Raw genomic sequence first — 27,436 nt, 5'->3', positions numbered from 1 at the left:
CTCAATGATGCGATCACGGCTAATACGAATTTCCGGATGATACGAATTTTTCTGTGGTCCCGGCCAAGCCCCATTACTTTGCAACGTGCTAGAGCTGGGGTTCTCCAGCATGTTTGTTCCAGGGAACCCTGCTAAGCTCCATGAAGCGCCAAGGAACCCCCCCCCTCCCCATTTAACCGAATTAAAATGTCCTAATTAACCGAATGTCGAATTACCCAAGGTATCAAGAAAACAATAAATGAATGCTTACTACGTCAACAGGCTTTTATTTACTGAATGAATTAGCAAATCTTGTTTCTATTTTGCACAAGGGCAGTGCGGCACCCGCCGCGGTGGCTCAGTTAGCAAAGGCGTTTCGTTGCTGAGCACGAGGTCACGGGATCGAATCCCGGCCGCGGCGGCCGCATTTCGATGGAGGCGAAATGCAAAAACTTTTGCCCGTGTACGTGCTTGCGTTGTAGTGCATGTTAAAGAACCGCAGGTGGTCAAAATTAATCCGGAGCCCTCCACTACGGCGTACCTCACAGTCAGAACTGGTTTTGGCACGTAAAACCCTAGAAAGAAGAAGAGCAGTGCGGAAGCTGAAGTTCTCGTCATCTCATGACTTATTTGAGCTAGCAGCGGCGAAGGCGTCGCGACATCCTTCGCAGCGCGGCCGTGGCGCGTGTCTTCATCTGAGACACGCTTTTCACTACCGCGCGCACATCCCGATTATTTTTTCGCTAGTGAGCTGGTCGCCAACAAATTGCCCGCCCATCGCGATGTAGCCGATGCTCTTCATCTTCGACAGCTTTGCACTGAGTCAAGGCGAAACTACTGCTTACCGCAACCGCTGCGGAGAAAACCGCGGCCGTTATCGACGAGATCATGGTCGGCGACCTTGCGGTTCAGAAGGCAGGCGGCCGACGCCATAGCCGACGCACTCACCAAGTCAAAACGAAACTACCGTTTGCTGCAACAAGTGCGCACGAAACCGCGGTCGCTATCGACGCGATCATGGATGGCGACTACGCAGCTGCGAAAGGCACGCAGCCGACGCGCGCACCGTCGAAACGAAACTATTTCCCGCAACCGCTGCTGCGGACGGAACTGTGCTGGTTATCGACGCGATCATAGATCGCGATTACGCACTTATGAAGGCACGCGGCTAGCCGCCAACGCGGTGTTACGCGCGGCGATTAACGCAAGAATAAAGGCTTTGAGGACACAATTAGGCATGAAGAGTTCCGGCGTTGCTGTCAGTCACGTATAGCATACGATTGCCGCTGAGTACCATACCAATGAGGACTGCATCGCTTTGTTTTTGGACGCTAGCGCCGTTTTAGCTCTTTTGCGGCGCGCACTTGTGATGCTCCGCGCATCAGTTTTTTTTATTCCTCCGAAGTATAACATCAGTGTGCACGTACGCTATCGGCACCTACCCTATCTACAAACGGGAGAAATGCGCACGGTGGTAAGTTAGAGCCTCCGAGATTCAAGTGCGAAAGCTTAGGCGCGCTGCCCATGGCTGCCCGTTTTCGGAGATTGGGTGGCTACAAGCTGCTTGCGGATTTATTGCGCAGTTCGCGCGTTGCCGTTACGCACTGTGATGTGCTTTTTGACACTCGGGCAAGGTAATTGAGCTTCTGTGGATCAAGCGCACCTCGTGTTCGCCGTTTTCGCCACTTGGCGAGCGCGGGACCACGGAAAATTTATCAGTGGCTCGCGGAACCCCGAGCAGGGGCCTGCGGAACCCCCGGGTTCCGCGGAACCCACTTTGAGAACCCATGTGCTAGAGTACGGTTGTTACGAATCGATTTTCGACCCGCGTTGGTTGATACGAATAAACGCTGCCCCACCGACGGCCGAGAAAGAGAACAGCGTGCAGTCACGCGCTTTATCCCTTTCTCTTTTGGTGCGGAGGCGCGGACGCAGCGCCGGACAGCGAATAGGCCGCGACTGAGAGTGAAGAATTTGAAGCGGTGGTGCTTTTCTTGCTTTCGTGCTTTTCCTCCTTTTCGGCGGCCTCCCATTGGACGGAGTGGCTGCTGTGCTTCGGGCCGCGTTCTTTGTGTTTTCGCCATTTTGCCTAGTCGCAGCGAGCTATGTCTACCGAGATACGATCTCGGCTGATTCGTGCGGCCGTACGCCGAGGCGCGGGAGCCTCCGTTGGCGCGTCTTCCGTTGACTGCGTTATCGGTGCCGATGGCACAGGGCGATTGTTGGTTTCGCTGCCGGAGTCACACGGTGCAAGATAGCGCGGCACATAATCCACGGTGCGATATAGCGCGGCACGTTCAGTCGGATGCTCCTCCGCTTCTTCCGCTAATCGCCGTACTTTTCTTGCCATAGGAGGCTTGCGCTTCCGTATTCCGAAGGCGTGCTTCGTCCAAAATTTTTTCTCCAACGAGCGACGATTCATCACTAACCTGGGAGCTCTCAGTAATCCGAATTCTGCGTGTCAAGTGAAGACGCTGGCGTGGTTTACGAAGCAGACAACTGCGGTTGCCATCTTGCCTCTGCCACAGCAGCAACCAATGGAAAGACGCCTTTCAGCACGGCAGCCAATTGGAGGCCGCTTTCATCGGAGGGTCCGTGTGACTACCTATCTCAGACCCGCGCTTCTTTTGAGTTTGCGCGTTTGTTACAAGATGGCGACGACGGACGAATTGAGAAGCTTAATGGTGAAACTTTGAGCTTTCGAACGATACCAAGATGGCGGCGCTCGGTAGCGGGAAATACGATATGTCTCCGGGAATTGCGGTGATTTTGCGCGATTTAAAGCTGTTTTCTCGCCCTGCGCAGTGACGAATAAATCATTTTCGGCCACTTTTAGGGCGTTTTCATCCAAACCATTTTGATACAGCGTAGATTAGGCGTTGCAGATACGGAAACGCGTGGTTTTCAAAAATAAAATTTTCTCGCGATTTTCGTGATCTGATGCTCGCATCCCCCCATAATTTAGCTAGTTTTAATTGTGTTTCGATGATACGAATTTCGGCTAATACGAATATTTTTCGTGACCCCGTGAGATTTGTATCATCGAGATTCCACTGTACATTATTACAGTTCAATGCAATATTTTTGTAAGTTGAGTATTGTAGTGCAAACTTTTAAATACAGTTGAACCTCGTTATAACAAATTCACATCCAACACAAAAATACCTTTGTTACGGCCGATATTCGTTATAAGCATATGTTCATTCCATGCTGTTATTTGCGAGAAATGTTTTATATTTACTTCATCTTTTCTGATAAAATTCGTTATATCTGTGTTTGGTTATGTTAAGGTTCAACTGTTAGGGGGGGGGGGGGGGGGGTTCAGGGCATAACTTACAGCATGTTCAGAAATGGTTGATGTGCTTTTCTGAATTCTAAACAAACCCCGCAAGAAAAAAAAAAAAAAAAAAAAACATTGTACAATTCCACGCATGGATTGAAGTAGTTTCACTTCAAGTGCGCCATTGGCAATTGAAGTCCGCAAGTCAGGCAGCCAATATTGATGGGCCGTGCCATCAAGTACTACTAGCCAGGTACCCCACATTGGCAGCTTCCTTCTTCTAGTGCCCTGAGTTACATATGTACCTAAGGGGGGAGAGACGGGTCTTTGGGATCGGAAAATGGTGAAAAAGTCGATTTTTTTACATGGCATTTTATCGTTCTGCGAGCATTTTTCTATCTGTCTGCCAATTTTCACACGCCAGAAATCGGTAATTTATTCGTAATAACATTTCAAACAGCACGTGCGAGTCGAGCTCGCACGGAATCTGACGCCAAAACGGCAGTTTTCTTTCTGCGCAGTGCTGCCGTTTCGCGAACACCGTAGACGCCATCTTGGTCTCGTTTGAAAGAGCATTTCTTCGTTTTGAAATTCCCGCTGTCGCGACTTCGTTTCACTCGTTGGTTGTTTAGAAAAAAGCCAACGAAAAAAAAGCAACATGCGCAATGCTATTGGCTGCTGGGCGCACGTGAGGTCACGGAGCCATCTCATTGGCTGAGCGTGACCCGCGTCGTCTGCTTGGTGCGTCGCAACGCAAAAAAAACGTGACAGTTGGGCCGCCATTTTGCCAGCACTTTGATCTGCACGCTTACGACCAAAGCTCTCGCAATGCCTGGTTCAGCGCGAAAGTTCCATTCGTGGAATATGTTTGGCAAGAAAAGGAAGAAGTCTTTAGCCAACAACTTCAAGGCTCGTCTACCACCGGGAAGTGTCGACGAAGAACGTGATGGGTCGCCAGCCGCCGCCGCCGCCGATGTAAGCTTATCGGGCGTCTGCGATGCTCCGACAGATAACAGCCGCGTCTGCAACGAAGGAAAGAAGCCACTGCCGCGTCGATCAGCGGAATGCGCGGATGAAGATCGGGGCTCCGTGTCACCCACCCCAGCCGCCGACAAAGAGTGATTCGCCGAGTCGCCCGAGGCTGCTGACAGAGAATTAGGCCTCGCTGGCCAGCCGGCCTGCGGAGTTACGACAAACAGCGGCCTGCGTGCGCCGCGATACTTTGATGCTGACGCCGTCAGATCTCCAGGCAAGGCAGACAAAAGCCGATACAAAACTGCGGGAACTTGCTTAAACCTGCCGCGACGAAAAGAAAATTTGATTTTTTTGATGACAGCAACGACTCACCGGCCAGCGCTGCTCCGACTCAACAGAGCGGCAAGGAGAGTTTCTTCATTGCCGATATTCAGTGGACTGCTCGGCGTTCTAAAATGCAAATTTTGCGGCGGCGGCAACGTCAGCTTGTACAAACGCGAGAGAGAGTATGGCCTTGCCGTGAAAGTGTGTGTCAGCTGTGCAAACAGTGGGGACATCGCGGAAGGATGGAGTTCTCCGCGGGTGGACGGCGATCAGAAAGTGAATCCGTTCTCCGTGAACATCCTCGCCGCTCGAGCGATGCAATCTACTGGCAATTGTCAAGCAGCAATGAATGACATTTTTTCGACTATGAACATTTCCCATCGCGGTCTCCATAAAAAAACGTGGCAGGGATATGTCAAACAAAAATTGACTCCTGCAGCAGCTCGCGCAGCCGAAAAAGTCACCAGCGAGTGCGCGACGTCAGTTTGGCAACTTTATAAAGAACTGGACATTCACAACGCCAACAACATTGCCGTTTCATTTGACGGCTCGTGGATGACACGCGGGCACTCATCTCACATAGGTGTGGGCGCGGTGATTGAACTCTTCACTGGGCTAGTGCTCGACTAGGTTGTGTTGAGCAACTTCTGTGCCGGGTGCGAACGAGGGCCGAAAGGAAAACGATCCGGCATGTCAGACTTGGTGGGACAGCCACATGTGCCAGAAAAACACTGCAAAGAAAGCTGGCGAAATGGAGGTGGAAGCAGCTGTTCTCCTTTTTAACAGGTCTCTGAGAAAAAATGGCCTCAGATACACGACCATTCTTTCAGATGGTGACAGCCGCGCTTTCCATGCTTTGCAAGAAGCAGATGTATATGGCTTCATCAAAATCCAAAAAGAGGATTGTGTGAACCATGTACAGAAGCGCATGGGCACTGCCTTACGCAATTTGATTGCAAGGCACAAGGGAGGTGGCTCTGAAACCCTCGGAGGAAGGGGAAGGCTTACTGGCGACCTCATAACAAAGTTGAGCTCGTATTATGGCTGGGCCCTCAAATCTCACAAGGGAGATGTTGAGGCCATGCAAAGGGCTGTAATGGCGACATATCACCATGTAACTTCAAATGACAATGTGTCAAATCACAGCCTATGCCCGGGAGGCCCAGATTCTTGGTGCCACCAAAATGCAGCAGCAGCAAATGGGGAACCCGCTCCGAGGCACCATTATAATTTGCCACCCCGTGTGTCTAAAGCTCTGCTACCGATTTATGAGCGCCTGTCGGAAAGAAAGCTTTTAGAAAGGTGTCGACGGGGTAAAACCCAAAACAATAACGAAAGCCTTCATTCCCTTATCTGGGCACTGGCACCCAAGGAACGCCATGCTTCACTGTTTACAGTTGAAGCTGCAGTTGCCGAGGCAGTGATGAAGTTCAACTGTGGCAATTTGAGAACCTCGTCGGGCATCCTGGATTAGCTGAGTCTGAATCCCAGCCTCCCAAGCACCAGACGGATGAACGAGAAAGACAGGCACCGAGCGGCTGAGTCTACACGCAAGCATGCAAGCACCGAGCGTGTCCAGCAGGCACTAAAGAAGCGGCACTACAACGCTAAGCAGCAGTCAGACTATATCCCTGGTGGCTTTTAGCACCTGCATTGAAAAATATCCACATTCTACTTGTTATTTTTTAAATAAACTGTGTGCTATTTGTTTTTTGCACTTTTCTCAAAATGTAAATTTATGACTCTTTTCAATTTTGAGGCCTACATATCTCGGCACCTAGGGCAGGTACAACAATAATTCTTTTTGCAATGGAAACCTAAATGCATACACAATCCAAGTATGCAAGCAGATTTTTGAGCACAAGCCTTCATAATTAATTAATCGTTAAAATTATAACTGCATGGCAGGTGCTTTTCAAAGTTTGTTGTGCTGTAAAATAGCTAAGAATGGCCAAATGAAAAAAGTGCTTGCATTATATCAATCTTCAGTCATTAGTCTATTCAGCCATAGCTTAAATATAATTTTTAATTAAACACTTTTTTTTCCTATTGTGTCCTTAAACAATGGAAGATGAACTTCAGTTATCTCAGGAACAAAATAACTTACTGGAAAAGTAATTACATATTTGAAATCAGCAGAAAAAAACTACACAAGCCAGTACAGTTGCATTAAAATTGATGGATAAATGAAGAAAAAGTGTCTAAATTGAGTCTCTCCCCTTAAAGTCACTCACCAATCAAAAATTCAGATTACTTCAAAGCACCAGCGTATATGCATGTACGGTAGTGGCACCATCTCTTGATGCCAACGTAAACTGTAAACCACAGACACCTGGCATCTATGTTAATCATCAGATCTGTGCCTCTCCATGAACAGATAAACCAAGCCTTGCCTACATTTCTGACGCATGATAGTCATCAGGAACAGTAAAAACAGTCACTGTGTGACAGGAACAACACTTCAAGAAACAAGTCACTTTCTGGTCATGACACAGTCTTGAAATTGTGCTACCAGTAGTGGGTTTTCCTCCCACATGGGCCTGCGAAGCATCGTTGTTAGCTTCCAGGTGATCAATCCCTTTGCTCTTTTTGCTGTGAGGAGCAGGTATTCTCTTTTGGTTGAGCATTTGGTGGTATACTGTTATTGCCAAAAACTGGCTGTTCTGAAGTGGCAGAAGGCACCTCCGTTTCATTGCACCACATTCCGGGAGGCCCACTTGCCATTCAGGGCTCATATAAAGCAGCCAAGAGTTGGTCGGCATTCCATAGTTGCCCATACTCCAAGCAAAATGGCCAGTGCCCTATCTTCATAGACAGGTCAAAGCTTGGTGTTGTAGGATTCAGGAGTCGTGGTCTCGGAGTCTGGCATCAACTGCGGGTTGGTCTCTAGCCTGTGCCACTGGTGCGTCACATAATGGGTAGCTGGCCTACGTGCAGCACGGAGGCTTAGCGGGCCTATGTCGTCGTCCGAGCAGACTTGACGAGAGTTGCTTCATTTGTGAACAATACGAAGTGGAGAGGTAGGGTTAACGAAACAGGGGGTTTATTTCCATCGGAAAGGCAAACTTATTTACATAACAAGGGGATACTCGTACTGGCCAGAGTGCAGAGCACAGTACAGTGCAGTCCACTTATAACGATATCAAGAAGAACAAAAAATCCGATCGTTATAACCGATCATCGCTATATCTGGACTGCCGCTAAAAAGAAAGAAAGCTGCCAAACCTGCCTTAGTCCCGAAAAAAAAAAAAAAAATTGCCACTTGCGATAAGAAATCAATGTTGCAGAAAGTCGGCTGTGAAAAATAAAATGTTTATTTATACCTCTAAATAGCGTCCCAGTCGTTATGCGCGCTGAAATAGAAATCTACACTTGCTTTCGCAGAAGTTTCGGATTCACAACCGCGGTGTGCATCGCGTCCAGCTGCTGTGCGAACACTGGCAGCTATAATTTAGTGTGCATGAAATCAATGAGCGTCTCTGTTGACGACACTGTGCTTTGGTTGACCATTGGGGTCGGTGTCAAAGACGGGCCATTGTCAATCTCGTCACTGCCGCTGCTGTCGTAGCCTCCATCGCACAATGCCGCTGTCTGTCGCGACAGCAATCGCCCCATCGGAGAACCCTTTGTAGAACGAGGCAGCACTGCAGAAACTCCTCCATCGGAGCACCGCCTTTTTCGTCAGTAGCGACATGTTCCTAGACAGGGGTGCAACGGGTGCGTCAATTGTGCAATTTTGATACAATATTTTTGCGCTGAGCTGCGCCAAAACCGTGATATATGTTGGAATTGTGTCACGCTGCGCCAAAACGCCCGACCAGCCGCGAAATTTCTCGGTTATGTTAGTTTTAGTGGGAAACAAAGACCGCTTTGGCAACCTGCAGCTTCGACATCGCCGTCCAATCCAGTTCGATCCAGTAGCTCCAAACACATGCCCAGAAGAGTTGGCATGTTTGGTGTTGGGTACCGAAGAATATTTTTGCTGCTGGTTGTAGTGTGGCGCCTTGTATAGGCAGTAAAATCTCGCGGAGACATGGAGTGCGTGTTGCTTGCAGTAACGAAAGCAGTTCGCGATTGCCGCGTTGACTCAACAAGGTCCTCGCCGTATCCGTGCACGCGGTCACGAGCAGAGCGGGTACAAATACTCCACGGGAAACTCGCTTGTACGGTACAGCAAGCGACCCGGCACTGACGGCGTAAGCTTTGTAGGCGATGCAATGCACAGAACTAGCAAGGGTGCGGTTCCACGCGGCAACAGCTACCGCATTGTGATGAAGCTGTGCCGATTTTCGCTGTACACCGCCGAAACACCAAAAGATTGTCAAACAGTCTCTGCATGTTTCGACTCCTGCAGGAACGTCGCGACACATTGCCAGAAAAAAAAAAAAACGAAAGGGCACGAAGAAATGCATGTGTACTTTCCACATGTTTGGCGGGAAAAGTTGCGTGCAGTGCATTGCTGAGGTGCGATCGAGGTCATTGTTGGGAATGCGCATTCTATTCGCCAGGCGCGGCCTTGGTCGACCGTGCACGGCAAAACTGAACACGCACTCCGAACAACGATCTCCGACCGCGCCCCTGCACTCAACTACGCTGCCAATGTGTATTACTGTATATACTCACGTAATGAACGCACCTGTTTTTCCCCAGAAATCGAATGCAAAGTTGGGGGGTGCGTTTATTATGCGAGGTAAATTTTATAAGTAAGCGTTCTTTTTGAAACTGCTTAAAATTTGGGATTTAGTGCTCCAAAATGGAGTTTTTCTTTTCCGTAACCTCCTCCAAATTTGGATTTTCCTGCTCCAAAAGCAAGATTTTCGTGCTCTAAAAATTGCTCCAGATCCTATTTTGGCTGTTGCACCACTGAGTTCGGTAATGCCAGCAACTTCCACCGTGTTGATTTCACCCATGGGGGTTTCGTTCTGGCGCACAAAGTCCGCCTTCACCGTTGATTGACATGGCCACTGCTTCTAGCCTTCATGATCGTGGCGCTTCCGGTTTTCATAATCGTCTATATCGTTGACTGCGCGAGCTCGTACTTCATCGAATCTTGCAAAATTAACAGCTCCGTCTGAAACGATACAGCTTTGCGCTTTGTCGCCGCCCCTCCCGCTGCTTCCACGGCGCATTTCCACACTCGCTGAGAGAGGGAGATTGTAAAGAGAGCGCTTATCACTTTCTCATTTTCTTTTTCTTTTTTATATTTAAAAATGTTTGTTTCTATTTCTTTTTCTTCTCTTCTTTGGACGCTCGCAGGATCGCTGGCGACGTGAAGCAGCTGGTGCCAACTTGCGATACTCTCCGTGGCTTTCGAAATCAGCACGCGGGCAGTGCGCGGTAATGGCGGCAGATAGGAACTCTCATAGGCAAACTTTTCGCCCCATCTCGATTAAGGGTAACTTAGGAAAGCAAGTTTCCCTATTATTGTGCATGAAAAACGCCACCTAAAGCAATATTTCGATCGTTATATCCGATATGCGGTGAATAATATATCGTTATATACCGTATTTACACGATTGTAAGTCGACTCGAATGTAGGTCGACACCCCCAAAATTGCATGTGTCAAAAAAAAAGGGGGGGGGGGAGAAAAACCACGCGAGTGCATTCACACACGGGAAATTTATTGATGGGGTTGCTAAGACTACTCATCATCACTAGAGTCGACCTCACTGGCACTGCTGCCGTCATAACTGCTGCGGTCCCACAGCACGTCATCCTCAAGTGCGAGTCCACACTTCGCGAACGACTGCACCACGACATCGCACGGTACAGCAGCCCACGCAGAGAGGACCCACCCGCACACAGTGTTGCCAGGGAGGCCAAATTTCCTCGCACTGAAGCCGCCACTGCCGCACCACATGTTCACTCACTCCAAACTTGCATCCCGCTGCGGAGTTGTTAGTTTCCTTGGCATGGAGGATAGCAGCACGTTTGAACGCTGCTGTGAACGAGCGCCGAAAGTTCTTGGCACTCATGACAGGCGCAATGATTCAGCACAACAGCAGAAGTGACAGACGCGCGCGGCCGTCGAAAACAATCGTATCTCAAAGAAAAGCTGTTCCGCCAACTACTAATACCCCCCAAACGATGGCTCATCCGCCAACTACCATACCCCCCTAACGGCGGCTCTTCCGCCATCTACCAATACCCCCCAAACGGCGGCTCTTCCATGATCGATGCTCCCACAAGAGCCGTGCGCTCGTGGTGCGCGCGATCAAAATGTACGCAATACGGTAAATTAATACGCTACACTTCTACCGTAATCATGGAAATGTAGGTGCAAAGTTGTAACCACGCCGTAGCGCCCCTGATTTCTCGTTTCTTTTGCCGCTACTAGCGGTACACGGTTCGGTTTCGATTCTAAGTCGACTCCCCAACATTGGATTGTCAAAATTTTAAAAATGGGTCGACCTACAATCGTGTAAATAAGGTAGTTAATAAGTGAATGTTTACAAGTTTATACGGACGATAAAACTGCTATCCTTACTTTATATAACTGTCTACTAATTTACTTTCGCAATTGATGCTTCGGCTTCTGAGCAAAACTGCTGCAAAACGCGAGACGTAAGAATTAAAATTAGGCGCAGTTTACCACTGCTCTCATTTCTCAATTTTTCCTGTTTATCGGCTGTTGCATCTCCCGGCTCTTACGTTTTGCTTTTACGGTCCTGTGAAAAATGTATCAGCGGCTTTCTACTGTACTTTGGAACCTGTATGTCACACTGACGCACTGGCACTGAGGTTCCACCATGAAATTCAAGGAAGGAAAGTTTGGTCTTCGTTTTCTCAAGCACCTGTTTTCAAGCGAATGAGGGAAAATGGTGTTATGAAGAAATACTTTACCTGCCGAACTAATTTAGTGTTGGTCTTTAGTGTAGGTGTTTAAAATTATTTTCAACCACGAACAGCGCGAAGGGCAAGGGCAAATTGAAGCTGTTTTTTCCTGAAAATGAATAACCAATTAGGCGATTCTTACATGTTAATTGTCAAAATTGATCTAGAGCCCTCCCATTATGGTCTCTATTACAGCTTGTGAGTTGCTTTGGTACATTAAACCCAATCAATTTACCACTCAACATTCATTATTGTCCTCATATTACTAGACTGCATTTATCACTAAGGTTAGTTTTGATCACCTAAATTTAGGAATACTGTGTATTGATGTGTCATTGAAAACTTATTTATGGCTTTTACTTCTGCAGAGGAACTTTATGGTGATTTTGAAGATCTTGAAGCAAAGGAAAAAGAAGGCCAGGAACAAGAAGACGAGGCTGCAGGCATGGAGCAGAGTGGTGAGATTTAGATAAACACAATCTGTTTGGCTTAGAGTTTGCTCATCTTGTTCAGCATACTTGTACAGTGCTATAATGAACTGCTTTTCTTTGGTTCCATCTTGTATACTGGTAATTTAAGTATTATCATTGCTGAATATTTGTGTGAACTTACTTGCAATTAATATCGGTGTTGTTTTGTTTAGCCTATTCAGCATTGCCATCAAGCATCAGTTCAGTAAATCTGGTGGTGAACTGTTTGGCCACCTATGACCAATGGTGAAAGGTTATTCCATATTTTACTAATATAGAAAAAGAAATACTACCAAACAAATGGCTAGAAGATAATATGCTTCTTTTGCCAGAAAGCTTCACTTATTTAACGCTGTTGCAGCTTGTTAGGAAGAAAGATGCGTGGGTGATATTGTGCAGTAAAAGTGGCGTCAGAAAATTTAAATTGCTATGGAATGTGGCATACATGTACAATAAAACATCGTTAATTCAGATCTCAAGGGAGTAAAGAAAATGTCCGAATTATCTGAATGTCAAATTATTGAAGGTATCAGAAAAACAATAAACAAATGCTTATTACGTGAACATGCTTTTATTTGCTGAATGAATGAGCCAATCTTGTTTCTGTTTTTCACAAAAGCAGTGCGGAAGCTGCAATTCTCGTGCAATCTCGTGGCTGACTGGCTCTCGCAGCATGGCCACGGCGCGCGTTATCGGAGACACGTTTTTCAGTATCGTGTGCACATCCCGTTTACTTTTTTTACCTGTGAGCTGGTCGCTAACAGATCGTCCGTCCATCGCGATTTAGCCATCGCGATTTAGATTTTGAAGGAAGGGAGCAGGGACGTCGAATTATCCGAAATACAGTGTAGACCGCTTATAACATAAGTCCCCGGAGTCGCGAATATCCGCACTATAAGCGGTACCGCACTATAACCAAAGCAACAATTTTCAAGGCCAGCACATATGCAAAACATGTGCACCGAGCCGCCACGCGTATGCCACAGTCGAAGAATGCGGCTAGAACTTTCGCATTCAATTTACAGTCGAATCTCGTTAATTCGAACAAGCTTAATTTGAACTTCCGGTTTATTCGAACTGACGCTGTGGTCCCGTCAAAGTTATGTGTATTCCAATGGGCAAAAACGCCTGGTAATTCGAACGCGAAATTTTTTGCGACGGTTAATTCGAACATACCACGCACCAACAATGCTCTCGGCAGCGCGACAAATCACGCGGCGGTGCCTCCGACTGGCATTGCTCCGGCACTGCTATAAAGTAAAAGCTTAGAAGAGACCCCTTAATGTCGCGTGCAAGCATTAAAAAAAAAAAGAAAGGAAAAAAAATGCGGCAGAGATTTCACCCTCTCTCAAATGGCAAGGTCGCCGATTCTGTGTTGTGCCGGAACATGCGTGTACGTGCTGACGTCTCAGCCACGGTACCGTAGCCACGCGTAGAAAATGGCAGTGAACCCTTCTCCTTTATGCTTCCTCGACTTTCTAGTCATGTGTTGACCTTGCAGGCTGCGGCTGCGGCGCAGAGGGAAGCAGCGGCACTGTCCCAGTCCGGCCAACGAAACTACCCACGTTGGCAAACGCCCGCTTCCCGATAACGGCACAAAACGAAACTTCAGGGAGCTGGAGCCGGCGGCCGGCGCGCGCGCACGGGGATAGTCGAAGGTGAGGGAGCTACGAGGGAGTTGAGAGGGAGGGCGAGAGGAGCCTACGAGGCGACGGAGTTGCCGAGGCCGCATCCGCTTCCCTGCCGCCCTCCTCCCTCACCTTCCATGGTCCCCGCGTGCGCCCGCCATGCCGGCGCCGCCCGCTCCCTGATGTTTTGTTTACTGCCGCTATCGAGAAGCGAGCGTTGGCCAGCATGGGCAGTTAAGTGGCCCTCGCTCGCTATGCGCTTGTGCGCCACGATATTTCACGACTCGCACTGTTCGTGCATCGTGATATGGTGCACAAATAATTCCTATCCCCGTTTCTCCCAGGCAGCCACACTGTAACCGGTATTTCGTCCCCTGCAACTTCACTATAAGCGATACGCGCATACGTAGAATGCTATGGGAAAATTAACGGGACTCTGAAAAGACCGTATTATACCGGTCCTGCACTATAAGCGGTTACGTTATAAGTTGTCTATACTGTAACAGGGGACTGAATTAACGAGCTTTTACTGTAATAAATTTAACTAATACCCCTATCACATGGGCACCCGCGAACTCCGTTGAGCATGAAACTCCCTAATGGAAGTTTACAGCAACGGAGTTGCAGCCATGCTACAACGCACAATTCGAGCTTTCTACGAACCGCATGGGAAAAAACGGCACTGGTGCGCTTACTTCTGCGTGCAGCTGTTCACATACAGTTAAACCTGGATATAACGAAATTGACAAATTCCCGAAAAACTTCGTTATAAAGAGGACTTCGTTATATGCAGGTTCGGCACGAAAATTCGAAAAATAAATGTTTACCGTATTTACTCTATTCTAACGTGCCCTCAATTGTAACGTGCACCCGTTTTCTGTTTCGTCGAAGCACTCATCCTCGGAATGTCACACCAGGTACCGGATGCGTGGACGTGTGTCGTTTCGCACAAGCGCGAGGCATCGGAAACGAAGAGCGAGCGTCATGATGGCGTCGTAGCGTCGTATAGTGTTACAGTAGAACCTCGTTGTTACGTTCCCGGGGGCTGCGTTTTCCCGGCTGTTACGTCGTATTCGACCGGTCCCGGCACAGCTCCCTTAGAACTCAATGCATTGGTAACCCCGCTGTTGTGTCGCAACTGTGGGACCGTTCCCGCATCATACATTGCGAACTGCCACCCCGCGCCGGCCCGAGCGGCCATTTTGACTTTTCATGTCGCTTGGCTTGGTGGCTTGACGATGGCTTGGCCATCGTATTTTCGGTTTCCTATGACGTATTTATGACGTCATAGACTATGACGTATTTTCGGTTTCCGCCAGCAAAAGTATGGCCCTTGAGATCCGTATTTGCTATATAAAGATGGTGTCCATGACGCTTTGTGGCCCTAAAATTGGTTTTGGCTCATAGATATTCCGTATATAAGGGTACGGCCACTCTAGCGGCAAAAAACGCGCGCGTCATGCAGTGAGCGGCAAGTTGCTGCGCGTCAGCGCCTTGCCGCGAGGCCACCGTGGCACGCGCGTCTCGCCGCGCGGCAGCGCGATAAGATCTCCCGAACTCTCCGAACGGGCGAGCAACACCGCGAGCGCTCGTTGTTTCATGCGAGAGACGACGATCGTCGATTGAAAAGCCGGCGCGGACCGGCGGCGTTCCGGTTGTGATGGCTCCGTGACGTCACCCTCGTTGCTCTTGATTGGTTCATCTCGCGGCACGCGGCATTTGCCGCAGAACCCATTTCGCGCGGCACGCAGCAAGACCCCCGGATTCCTGCCGCTTTTGCCGCACGCGGCATTACGCGTTGGCGCGTTTCTGACGCGCGTTTTTGCTGCGTGTTTTGCCGCTAGCGTGGCCGTACCCTAAAGCCCAAGGGCGATAACGCAGTCGCCGCGTGCCGTATGCTGTATGTGCGAGTGAAAACGTGCGAGCGGAGCCGACGACCGCACCTAAATCTCGCGCGCGCAAGAAAAGCAGGGATGGAGCGAGGGGGGAGGGATAGCGGGGCGGCGCCCGGTCGCGCAGGCCGTATCTTGAAAGCGATCTGCGTTGGGGCAGAGTCTAGCAGTGTAGGTGCGTCGGCAGCTCGTAGCTTTCTGCGTGCTGTGTGTTCTCGGCGCTCAGTTTGCGTTGAAGCAGCACGAAGGTCACTTCGCTCGCTTCTCCAGCGGCGCTTCCACACGCCACCAGCGTCTGACAGCACGTGTCCGTGCTCATCGAGTGTGATGTGTCACAACGTGTACCAGCGCGTCGGCAACATCAGCTGGAAAAGGAGAGAGTGCCGGCTTGGCGGGCTTGGCCAGCTGCAGCAAGCGGCAGGATCAGATATGAATGAAGAGAGGGGGAAAGGTCACGCCCGCGGCGGCAAGATCGCCGGGGCGAGCGATGCAGGGCTGCCTCGCACACGTGCGCTCGCTTCGCATCCCATCGCAGCGGAGAAGGTGCTTCCGGTTGCTGCTCGCGCAAAAATGACAAAATTTGGGGCGAAATCTCTAGGTGGTCGGAGGGGAAAATTCGTTATATCGAGGGGGGCCTCCCGCTGCCACTTCGTTACTTAGAGGTCTCAAATACATGTGCTTCTATGGAGTAACGGCAGGGAATCGAAAACTTCGTTATATCCAGGAATTCGTTATATGGAGGTTCGTTATAAGCAGGTTTAACTGTATACAGTCGCCATTAATGTAATCTATGGGTAGATTTTTTTTTTTTTTCGCAGTATGTAATCTAATAAAAATACAGCAAAAATGTTTTGCGTTATGTTACCGTAGGACTTTTGTTTTCCTAGCATAGTGAAGTTGAAAGTGATGCTGGCCACACTGCAGTCTTGTTTTCGTGCCTGGGTAGCGTTGTGTAGAGAGTACTGGTGCTGATATCCTTAAAAACAAATGAAAAGCTCCCATTACGTCTCGTATAACCCAATCAAAAAAAAAAGTAATCATGCAAAAATTTGTAAGTTAGCCAGTTACGACCATTTTGTTAGCGTAGTTTTCTTTGCAGCTGTGGCTATCTGGGAACGAGAGTACTCTATCCAGCCGTAATGGTCATTGCCGAACTCCCTTCACCAAATCTCCATTTAACTTCCTTGGCGCAAGGGAGACCGTGTGACACGGAGCGCAACTCCCTTGACGTAAAGACGACGGAGTTAAAAGGAGTTTACGGGTGCCCGTGTGACAGGGCTATAAGCTACAGTGCTGATGTTGTGTTAAATGTTTGCCCTTTGCAGCAGAGTGGGCAATGAAAACGAATTGTCTTTTCTTTTTTTCATAATTTACTCTGCAGGAGAGGAGTCTAGTGGCAGAAGTAAGAAGCTGAGCCGGGAGGAGCGGGACGCACATTTAGAGGCAAAGCGGCAGGAACGCAAGCGAAAACTAAAAGAAGCTTTTGACAGCGAATATGACCATGAAGATGAAAAGACCCATTTTGATGAGCTCAAGAAAGAGCTCAGTGAACAGACACAGGTATGTTGAGTTGGACTGCCCTAAGTTTTGCCCTTGGCTACTAGTTTTGGTTTAGTGGAACTTCTTTTGCCTTATAGTAATCACTTTATAGTTGCTGTGTAGCATAATTATAGTAGATTCTTGTACCCCTGTCAAGCGGGCAAGTTAAGTTCACTTACGGGGAGTGTCACTCGGTTTAAGTGCACTTTGCCATATTTAAACGTCGCAAGTGGAGTGCCACTCGCTGCAGAGTGTACTCCGGTCGAAGTGCGTTCACGGAACGCACTTTGCGGGCCGAGTGCGTAGCCTCGTCGCCAGCGGTTTCAATGGTACAAAATGTAATGCATAAAAAAAAAGGACACAGAAGTTCATTTTAGTGGTTGAACAGCTCTTGCACACAAATAATAGTCTAAAACGCGTTCATATTCTGTGCGAGCAGGATCAAATGCTGCCTCGTCGCACGCCGCTATGTCGTTCTGGATTGGCTAGGCATTTTTCTTGGCCGGCATTGACTTGCCACATTCTTATAATAAAAAATCTTTTAGTTTTTTGTGGAAAAAACCTAGATTAAGTTTGTTTTAATTAATAATACAACGTAAGACAATCGCTCTTTAGAAGTACTTTTCTTTTTAATCTACATCGTCACAAAACGCTCTCGTAGTTTGTTACCATTTTTTTTTTTCTACTGCGAGTGCGCTCTGTTTTCCCGTTTAGAACCGCGTAGCCTAAAGTGTCACTCAAGGTCCTGAAGTGCACTCCCCCTAAGTGCACTTAACTTGCCCGCTTGACAGGGATATTAGTGATAGAAATTTCTAGGGGTGTGCAAATATTCAAAACTTTCGAACAATAAATCCAATAGTGTCTTATTTGATTGGGTCTTCGAATTGAATAATTGCTATTCATAAATGCAAATAATTTTGAAATATTTTAAAACGTCAGTTACACCCCAATGAACCTAAAAGTGGAGCAAACGTGCGCTAAATTTTCACTCATGCGGGTATAGTACAGTAGAACCCCGCTGATAAAATCCAATAGTGTCTTATTTGATTGGGTCTTCGAATTGAATAATTGCTATTCATAAATGCAAATAATTTTGAAATATTTTAAAACGTCAGTTACACCCCAATGAACCTAAAGGTGGAGCAAACGTGCGCTAAATTTTCACTCATGCGGGTATAGTACAGTAGAACCCCGCTGATACGTTTCTCACGGGACCGTAAAAACTAAAAAATAAGAGCCAAGAAACAGGAAAAATTGAAAAATGAAACTAGTGGTGAACTCCAAAAGAACTTCTTCTTGGGCATGTTGGTGCTGATATTTGCTAGGTGAACTTGTCTGTGGCGCGAAATGCATTTTGTGAAAAGGGGACAGAAGAGAAGAGACAGTGAAGCGCCAGTGTCTCTTGGCGCTTCACTGTCTCTTCTCTTCACCCGCCGTGGTTGCTCAGTGGCTATGGTGTTGGGCTGCTGAGCACGAGGTCGCGGGATCGAATCCCGGCCACGGCGGCCGCATTTCGATGGGGGCGAAATGCGAAAACACCCGTGTACTTAGATTTAGGTGCACGTTAAAGAACCCCAGGTGGTCCAAATTTCCGGAGTCCCCCACTACGGTGTGCCTCATAATCAGAACTGGTTTTGGCACGTAAAACCCCATAATTTAATTTTTTGTCTCTTCTCTTCTGTCCCCTTTTCACAAAATGCATTTTGCGCCACAGACAAGTTCACCTAGCAAATAGTGGTGAACTGCACACAATTTTATTTAATTCTTACGTTTGAAAAAAAGTTGCAGTTTCGCCCAAAAGCCGAAGCATCGATTGCGATAACAAATTTGTAGACAGCTCTATAAAGTAAGGATAATAGTTTTATCGTCTGTATGAACTTGTAAACATTCGCCTATTAACTACAGTGCACTCCTCTTAAACGGAACTTGGAGGGGATCCATAAAAGTGTTCCATTTATCAGAAGTTTCATTTAAGCAAAGTACACGTTTCATGAAGCACAACTTTATTTAAGTAGTGCTAACCCCTCCTTGTCTACATGGACAGGGAAAAAGCAATCAATTGTGGTTTGCTTGGCATGCTTCCGCTGCTTTTTCACGAAGTGCCCATGCTTGACAGGCTTGCTAGAAATTCTGGACACCCTTCACGCTCAAAATAGCGCTGCAATAGTTCGACTGCTCTTTTAGCAGCACTGTCTGGCACCACTGCACTCGGGATAAGGTCATCGCACTCATCACTGGAGGAGGGTTGATCTTTGCCTTGTGCTTCAGCAATCAGTTCCTCGAGGCTCTCCTCATGACAGGTGCTCAAATTATCATCAATTGCCTCATACTCCTGCCGCGTAAAAGGGGCAGAGGGCACTCACTACCTGAGTGAATATGGCATCGGCGTCGGCAGGGATTTCCTCTTCATGAAGAATGTGTTCTTGTGCTTCAAAGCCTGCATGGTGGAAGCACCTCCGTAGTGTAGTTTCTTGCACTTGTTCCCAGGCATGGGCCAGGATGTGGATTGCCGACAACAAATCTGTTTTGTAGCTCTTTCCATTGTCTGTGCAAAGTAGCATTCGGTGAAGCAGCTGGCGACGGTAAAGAACTTTTATGTTCTGAATTACGCCTTGATTCATTGGCTGGATCACAGCTGTTGCTTGACTGTTGTTGTGATCGACTTCAAACCTTCCTGCCTTGCTTGGAAAATCTTGCATCTTCCTCCCGTAGCCAGTTTTCGAAAATTGCCACGAAAGTTGCCATAGTCATGCATGCTCTTCCGTTAGCATGGTACATAACGGGAAGGTCTCGAACACCCTTGAAACAACGTGGGTGCTTCGACTTTCCCACTACCAACAGCTTTAATTTCTCATCCCCTGCCATGTTTGCGCCCACCAGTACAGTAATTCGATCCTTACTGCGTTGTCCTCCTGTACAGGCTTCACCTTTGAAGGCGAGAGTCTTTGATGGAAGCACTTTGTAAAAAAGGCCCATCTCGTCGGCGTTGAAAACGTCCTGCGGCTCATAGTTCCGCAAAATTTCCTGCAGCCGCCCTTGTTTCCAGTCGGCGCAAACTTCTCTGTTGACAGCGGCACTCTCATCTGAGATAGTCTTAAAGACGAGGCCATGGCACTTTCTAAATCGGCTTAGCCATCCGTCGCTTACGGCAAAATTTTCAATGCCCATTTGCAGCGCTACCGTATTTATTCGAATCTAGGCCGATAGTTTTTTTTTCAAATAATCACATACGAAACTCTAGGGTCGGCTTAGATTCGAGGATTTTAAAAAAACGCGCCAGTTTTTAACTGAAACTGTTAATATGGTGCATAGTTAGCGCCATCTAGAAAAGTCAGTATCGCAGCCGCTACTAGCCGCGCCAGTAGCCAGCTGAAGTACACGAGCGACGTCGCCATTTTGACCTGCGTCGTATCGGTAGTATCGGTATTGTGCAGCATCGGCGCGCGGTGTGGCGTTATCGTAATGGCACCAAATGGGCGATGCCACTATAGTGCCGCTTTCTAAACGAATACTGTATTTACTCGAATCTAACGTGCACTTTCAACACGACCCTAATTCTGCGTCAGCATTTCAAAATGGCCGCCTCGCACGCGCGTCGTGCCTAGCTACCGTAGCATGCGGAAGCTTCCTCCGTGTGCTGCAGTACACATGCTTAGGCAATAGTCTACCGTCTGTCTTCACGTTCTCAACGTCTCCTCTATCTATCAGCATGAAGTACCGAGTTCATCATGATGCCGCATTTAAAAGGAAAGTGATCATCTGTGCGGAGACGGACGGAAATCGGGCCGCATCACGGGCGTTCGGAGAATCCGAAACTTGCGAGCGGGACTGGCGCAAACAGAAGGAGAGTATTTTCGCCAGCAAAGCAATGCGGAACGGTTTCAGTGGACCGAAGCAGGACGTAATCTGCGACGATCCACTCTGGCGATACGATCAGGCTTGGCCCTATCTTGAAAGCAATCTGCGACTGGTAAAGTCCGCCGCGTGCCGTGTTTTCGCCGCGTTGAAGCGAGAGGCATGCTAGCACGAAGGCGCGCTTCGTCTCCAGCGTTTTGACAGTTCGTTTCCGCGGTCAACGAGCGAGGTGTGTTCATGTTTGCTTGAGCGCGCGACACCGTGCTTGTTAATAGCGGTCTACTAATTTGCTACCGCATTCGATGCATCGCCTTTCGGGCGAAACTGCGACTTTTTTTATTCATCGCAACATCAGTGCATTGGGAAGAAATCTATTTTTCCAAATTTTTCCTCACGGAAAACGGGTGCGCGTTACAATCGAGGAAGCGTGAGAATCGAGTAAATACGGTAGTTGAGCTAGCCGTAGAGGCATCGTCAAACGTTCAAACCGGGCGGAACTTCGGCATCGGTCTGTCGTTGGAGGGGGCCACGGGAGATGGTTTTTGCGTGCGCCGCAACGTGCGCTCCTTCCAAAAATGCAGCATCTCTAATGCGCTGGATGGTACTGAATATAGCGCACTGTTTGAAGATGTCAGCAGTAAGGAAGATAGCGACGAGGCTAGCAGCGATGGTGACATAGAATGAGCTCGGCATGTTCAAATTTAATAAATGCTGTTTCATTTTGCGAATGCTGTCCTCGCTTTTTCGTTCGGCCTACATTCGAGGTAAGTTTTTTTTTTTTCGGACTTCAAACTTTTGGGGGGTTGGCTTAGAATCGGAGTCGGCCTAGATTCGAGTAAATACGGTATTTCTCGTGCCTTCTGTTCCAAAATGGGTCCGCTTATGGGGAAATTCGCACTCCTCGCACGCTTAAACCACAAAAAAAGGAACCTTTTCCAGTCCTTCATAAGGTGTCGTCCGCATCCGCATTCGTATTGATGTAAAGGTTCCATTCTTGACGGCACTTTCAATCGCTTCTTTGTTCTTCGAGATCCACGAGAGTGTCGACTTGGGGATACCAAACTTCTTTGCCACCTCTGTCTTGGACAGGCTGCTTCCATCGAGCTCCTGGAGAATTTGAAGCTTCGTTTCAAGCAGCAGTGCTTGATGCGGCCGTTTCTTCGTGTTCTCCATCGTGCTGCACGTCGGCACACTCGTAGGCCTAACACACTGCAGCCGCTGGCGCAACAAACGAGACCTGGCTACTGGATTGGCTTGTCTCGGCTACAGTGCTGGCTATGAAAATTACTTATTTCATGGTTGCGAGACTAGTTTGGCAGTTGCAACCAAAGCGTCGCCTGTGCAGTGTGCCGTTTTGTGCCGTTTAACCGCAGGTAACAAATAAGTGGTGTTTCGATTAACCGAAGAATTTTACTGCTTCACACATAGGAAACCAACCAAATAATATTATTTAGTTCCGTTTATCGGTAATTTCCGTTTAACCGCGTTTTGTTTATTGAGAGTCCACTGTATACAGTGCAGTCCACGTATAATGATATCAAGAAGAACGAAAAATCCGATTGTCATAACTTATCATCGCTATATCTGGACTGCCGTAAAAAAATATATATATATATTATATTTTTGTAGTCCCGAAACCGAATTTGCCGCTTGCGATAACAAATCGACATTGTAAAAAGTAGGCTGTGAAAAACAAAACGTTTATTTATACCTCTAAATAGCATCTCAATCGTTAGGCGCTCTGAAGTAGAAATCTGCGCTTGCTTTCGCAGAAGTTTCGGATTCACAACCGCCGTGTGCATCGAGTCCAGCTGCTGCGCCAACACTGGCGGCATAATTTAGCGTGCATGAAATCAATGAGCGACTCGATCGAAGACATTGCACTTTCGTTGAACATCGGGGTCGGTGTCAATGACTGGCCATTGTCAATCTCGTCATCACTGCCGCTGCTGTCGTCGCCTGTCGCACAACGCCGCCGTCTGTCGGGACAACGATCGCCCCGGCGGAGACCTCTTCGCTGAACGAGGTAGCACTACCTGCAGTCCACCATCGAAGCACCACCTATTTTATCGTCGGTAGCGACGTGCTCCTGCAGAGTTCGATAATGTCAGCGGCTTCCACAATGTTAGTTTCACCCATACACGTTTCGTCCTGGCACACAAAGACCACCTTTTCCATTATCCGCATGGCCACTGCTTCTAGCCTTCATGATCGTGGCGCTCCCGGTTTTCATAATCGTCGATATCGACTGCACGAGCTCGTACCTCTTCAAAGTTTGTAAAATTTGCAGCTTCGTCTCGAGAGACACAGCTTTGCGCTTTGTCGGCGCACCTCCCGCTCCTTCCGTGGCGAATTTGCACCATGTTCCGTGCTCGCTGAGAGAGGGATATTGTAAAGGCAGCGTAGGCCGCGCAGACCCCGCTCGCTTATCGCTTTCCTCCCCCACTCCTCTTCTCTGGACGCTCTCACGTCCGCCGGCGAGGACGCGTAGCAGCTGGCGCCATCTTGTGCACGCTGTGCCAACTTGCGATGCTCTCTGTGGCTTTCGTTCGCAATCGAAGCGTGGGCAGGATGCATAATGGTGGCAGATACGAACTCCCGTAGGCAAACTTTCACCCTGTCTCGATTAAGGGCAACTTAGGAACGCAAATTTCACAATTGTTCTGCATGAAAAACGCTGCCCAGAAGCAAAATTTTGATCGTTATATCCGGTATGCGGTGAATAGTATATCGTTATACATATATGGGTTTTTTTCTCATTGCCGTAATGCATAAGTTGATACTCTTAGGTCGACTCATCGTTATAACCGATATATCATTATATGTGGTATAGTTATAAGTGGACTGCACTGTAATAACAAGCATGGTGCCAGCGCCCTCAGGCAAACATGAACACACGACACTCGATGAGCGCAGACACTCTCTATCAAAACGCTGGCGTGAGGAAGCACCACAGCTGCAACGAGCGATGTGACTTTTGTGCTGCCTAATGCTTGAACGCAAACTGAGCGCCGAGAACACACAGCACGCACAAAGCTACAAGCCACCAATGTACCTACTCTGCCTAAATTTTGCCCCCAACGCAGATCGCTTTCAAGATACGGCCCGCGCGGGCGCGCACTTTTTCCACGTCACAGATGCTTTCAAGATAAGGCGGCCGCCGCCCGAGTAGAATCTCCCCCGTTCTAGTGCCTTGCGCACGACAGCAGAAGTGCGCTTCTGCCCTGCCTTTCTCCTTCGCGCGTGTGAGATTGAGCCCCAATCATCGGCTGACCCTGGCACGCTTTCACTCACATATACAGCATATGGCACGCGGCGACGATGTAATCGTCCTAGGACTTAATACGGAACAGCTATGCACCAAAAACAATTTTAGGGCCCCAACGTGTCGTAGACACCATCTTTAGATAGCAAATACAGATCTCAAAGGCCACACTTTTGCTGGTGGAAACCTAAAATACGTCATAGGTGTCGCTTCCGACACTTTGGGCGGCCAATCCCTCGCCGAGCCACCAAGCCAAGTGACATGAAAAGTCAACGTTGCCGCTCGGGCCGGCGCCCCATTGGTGCGGGGTGGAATTTCGCAACGCATGATGCGGGAACGGTCCCACAGTTGCGACGCATCAGCGGGGTTACCAATGCATTGGGCCCTACGCCGAGACCGGCCGAAAACGCAGCTCCCGGGAACGTAACAGCGGGGTTCTACTGTGTAGACATAAAGCATGAGAACTTGCGAGTGGAGCAGGCTACGTCGCCTAGGTAGCCATACTTTACGAGCTATACAGCTATCATTCGCACTCTTCGAAGAGCTCTGTGAATTCAAAAAATAAATTATTGTTTGTTTCTAATGCTTCATTTGTGCTTTTGATAACACTTCATAATGTACTAGCTAATGACAGAAACTTGCTAACTTTAAGGATCGTGGATTGTGAACATTGTTTTGTACAGTGGAACCCCATTGATACGTTCCTCAGTGCTGCGTTTTCCCGTCTGCTACGTTGCGTTTTCGCGGTCCCGACCTAACTCCTATTGACCTCCATGTTTTATGTTCCCCCTTTATATGTCGCCAATCTGTAATGTTCCTGCATCTTACGTTGCGTTTGAATGATCGAGTGTGATGTTTGATCGAGTGTGATGTGTTCATGTTTGCCTGTGGGCGCTGACACCATGCTTGTTAATATAGTTAATAAGCGAATGTTTAAAAGTTTATGCGGACGATAAAACTACTATTCTTTGTATAGCTGTCTACTAATTTGCTATTGCAATCGATATTTCGGCTGTCGGGCAAAACTACGACTTTTTTCCACATGTAAGAATTAAAATAATATTGTGTGCAGTTCAACACTACTCCCATTTCTCATTTTTTCCTGTTTCCCGCCTCTTACGTTTTTTTTTTTTTTTTTTTACCGTCCCGTGAAAAACCTATCAATGGGGTTCTACTGTATAACGAGCTTTCTTTGCCAACTAAACAAAATTTCACTTGACTTGCCCTGTAGCTGAACCAGAAAGAATTTGAGGATCTTGAAGACGAGCGGCGGGTCCAGTTCGAGGGCTACCGTGCCGGTCTTTACCTCCGTGTGGAGCTGCTGCAGATGCCATGTGAGCTGGTGGAGCACTTTGATGCCTCATACCCAATGATTCTTGGTGGCCTGAGTGTTGGAGAGGGTCGGACAGGCTACTGCCAGGTATGGTCTTCTTTGTTGCTTTGTTGGTGTCTTTCCCTCTGTCCATTGAGATCATTGAAGCAAATTTTTAGCTGCTTTCTTTTTTAGTAATTGTGAGATCAGTCAAGTCAAGCCTTTACATCAGGGGTTCTCAAGCATGTTCGTTCCAGGGAACCCTGCTAAGCTCCATGAAGCGCCAAGCAACCCCCCCCCCCCCCCCCCGCCCCTATTTAACCGAATTAAAATGTCCTAATTAACCGAATGTCGAATCACCCAAGGTATCAAGAAAACAATAAATGAATTAGCAAATCTTGTTTCTATTTTGCACAAGAGCAGTGCGGCACCCGCCGCGGTGGCTCAGTTAGCAAAGGCGTTTCGTGGCTGAGCACGAGGTCACGGGATCGAATCCCGGCCGCGGTGGCCGCATTTCGATGGAGGCGAAATGCAAAAACTTTTGCCCGTGTACGTGCTTGCGTTGTAGTGCATGTTAAAGAACCGCAGGTGGTCAAAATTAATCCGGAGCCCTCCACTACGGAGTACCTCACAGTCAGAACTGGTTTTGGCACGTAAAACCTTAGAAAGAAGAAGAGCAGTGCGGAAGCTGAAGTTCTCGTCATCTCATGACTTATTTGAGCTAGCAGCGGCGAAGGTCTCGCGACATCCTTCGCAGCGCGGCCGCGGCGCGCGTCTTCATCTGAGACACGCTTTTCACTACCGCGCGCACATCCCGATTATTTTTTCGCTAGTGAGCTGGTCGCCAACAAATTGGCCGCCCATCGCGATGTAGCCGGGTCTCTTCATCTTCGACAGCTTTGCACTGAGTCAAAGCGAAACTACTGCTTACCGCAACCGCTGCGGAGAAAACCGCGGCCGTTATCGACGAGATCATGGTCGGCGACCTTGCGGTTCAGAAGGCAGGCGGCCGACGCCATAGCCGACGCACTCACCAAGTCAAAACGAAACTACCGTTTGCTGCAACAAGTGCGCACGAAACCGCGGTCGCTATCGACGCGATCATGGATGGCGACTACGCAGCTGCGAAAGGCACGCAGCCGACGCACGCACAGTCAAAACGAAACTACTATTTCCCGCAACCGCTGCTGCGGACGAAACTGTGCTGGTTATCGACGCGATCATAGATCGCGATTACGCACTTATGAAGGCACGCGGCTAGCCGCCAACGCGGTGTTACGCGCGGCGATTAACGCAAGAATAAAGGCTTTGAGGACACAATTAGGCACGAAGGGTTCCGGCGTTGCTGTCAGTCACGTATAGCGTACGATTGCCGCTGAGGACCATGCCAAGGAGGACTGCATCGCTTCGTTTTTGGACGCTAGCGCCGTTTTAGCTCTTTTGCGGCGCGCACTTGTGGTGCTCCGCGCATCAGTTTTTTTTTTTTTTTTTTATTCCTCCGAAGTATAACATCAGTGCGCACGTACGCTATCGGCACCTACCCTATCTACAAACGGGAGAAATGCGCACGGTGGTAAGTTAGAGCCTCCGAGATTCAAGTGCGAAAGCTTAGGCGCGCTGCCCATGGCTGCCCGTTTTCGGAGATTGGGTGGCTACAAGCTGCTTGCGGATTTATTGCGCAGTTCGCGCGTTGCCGTTACGCACTGTGATGTGCTTTTTGACACTCGGGCATAGGTAATTGAGGTTCTGTGGATCAAGCGCACCTCGTGTTCGCCGTTTTCGCCACTTGGCGAGCGCGGGACCACGGAAAATTTATCAGTAGCTCGCGGAACCCCGAGCAGCGGCCTGCGGAACCCCCGGGTTCCGCGGAACCCACTTTGAGAACCCATGCTTGACATTGTGAACAGAAGTCACCAAGATGTTTTTCGTGGTGACCAAGAAGTGCTGCTTTGTTATCTGCCAGTTAATTTCCTGATTTGAAGGTCACAGATTTGCATATACATGGTTTCTCTCCTGTGTCAGAATTTTATGCCATCAGGCATTTTGAAACCCATGACAACAGTGGCCTGTAGCTGTGTCTGC

At 48.5% G+C, this 27,436-nt stretch overlaps 1 protein-coding gene across 3 annotated transcripts in view; it reads left to right on the top strand.

Annotated features, from left to right (window-relative positions):
- LOC119436960 (ribosome biogenesis protein BMS1 homolog) overlaps window positions 1-27,436 on the top strand; it is a 134,196-nt gene that overhangs the window by 60,436 nt on the left and 46,324 nt on the right. For all 3 annotated transcript variants that reach the window (XM_049660136.1, XM_037704006.2, XM_049660135.1), the window contains exons 13-15: window positions 11,762-11,851; window positions 16,765-16,943; window positions 25,274-25,462. In XM_049660136.1, coding sequence (XP_049516093.1) covers window positions 11,762-11,851; window positions 16,765-16,943; window positions 25,274-25,462 — 458 coding nt within the window. The remainder of the gene's footprint in view (window positions 1-11,761; window positions 11,852-16,764; window positions 16,944-25,273; window positions 25,463-27,436) is intronic.

This window comes from Dermacentor silvarum, chromosome 1 (assembly GCF_013339745.2).
Source record: "Dermacentor silvarum isolate Dsil-2018 chromosome 1, BIME_Dsil_1.4, whole genome shotgun sequence".
In the NCBI taxonomy this organism is placed as follows: domain Eukaryota; kingdom Metazoa; phylum Arthropoda; class Arachnida; order Ixodida; family Ixodidae; genus Dermacentor; species Dermacentor silvarum.
The sequence above is the reverse complement of the archived record's forward strand: the minus strand, read 5'-3'. Positions and strand labels throughout refer to the sequence as shown.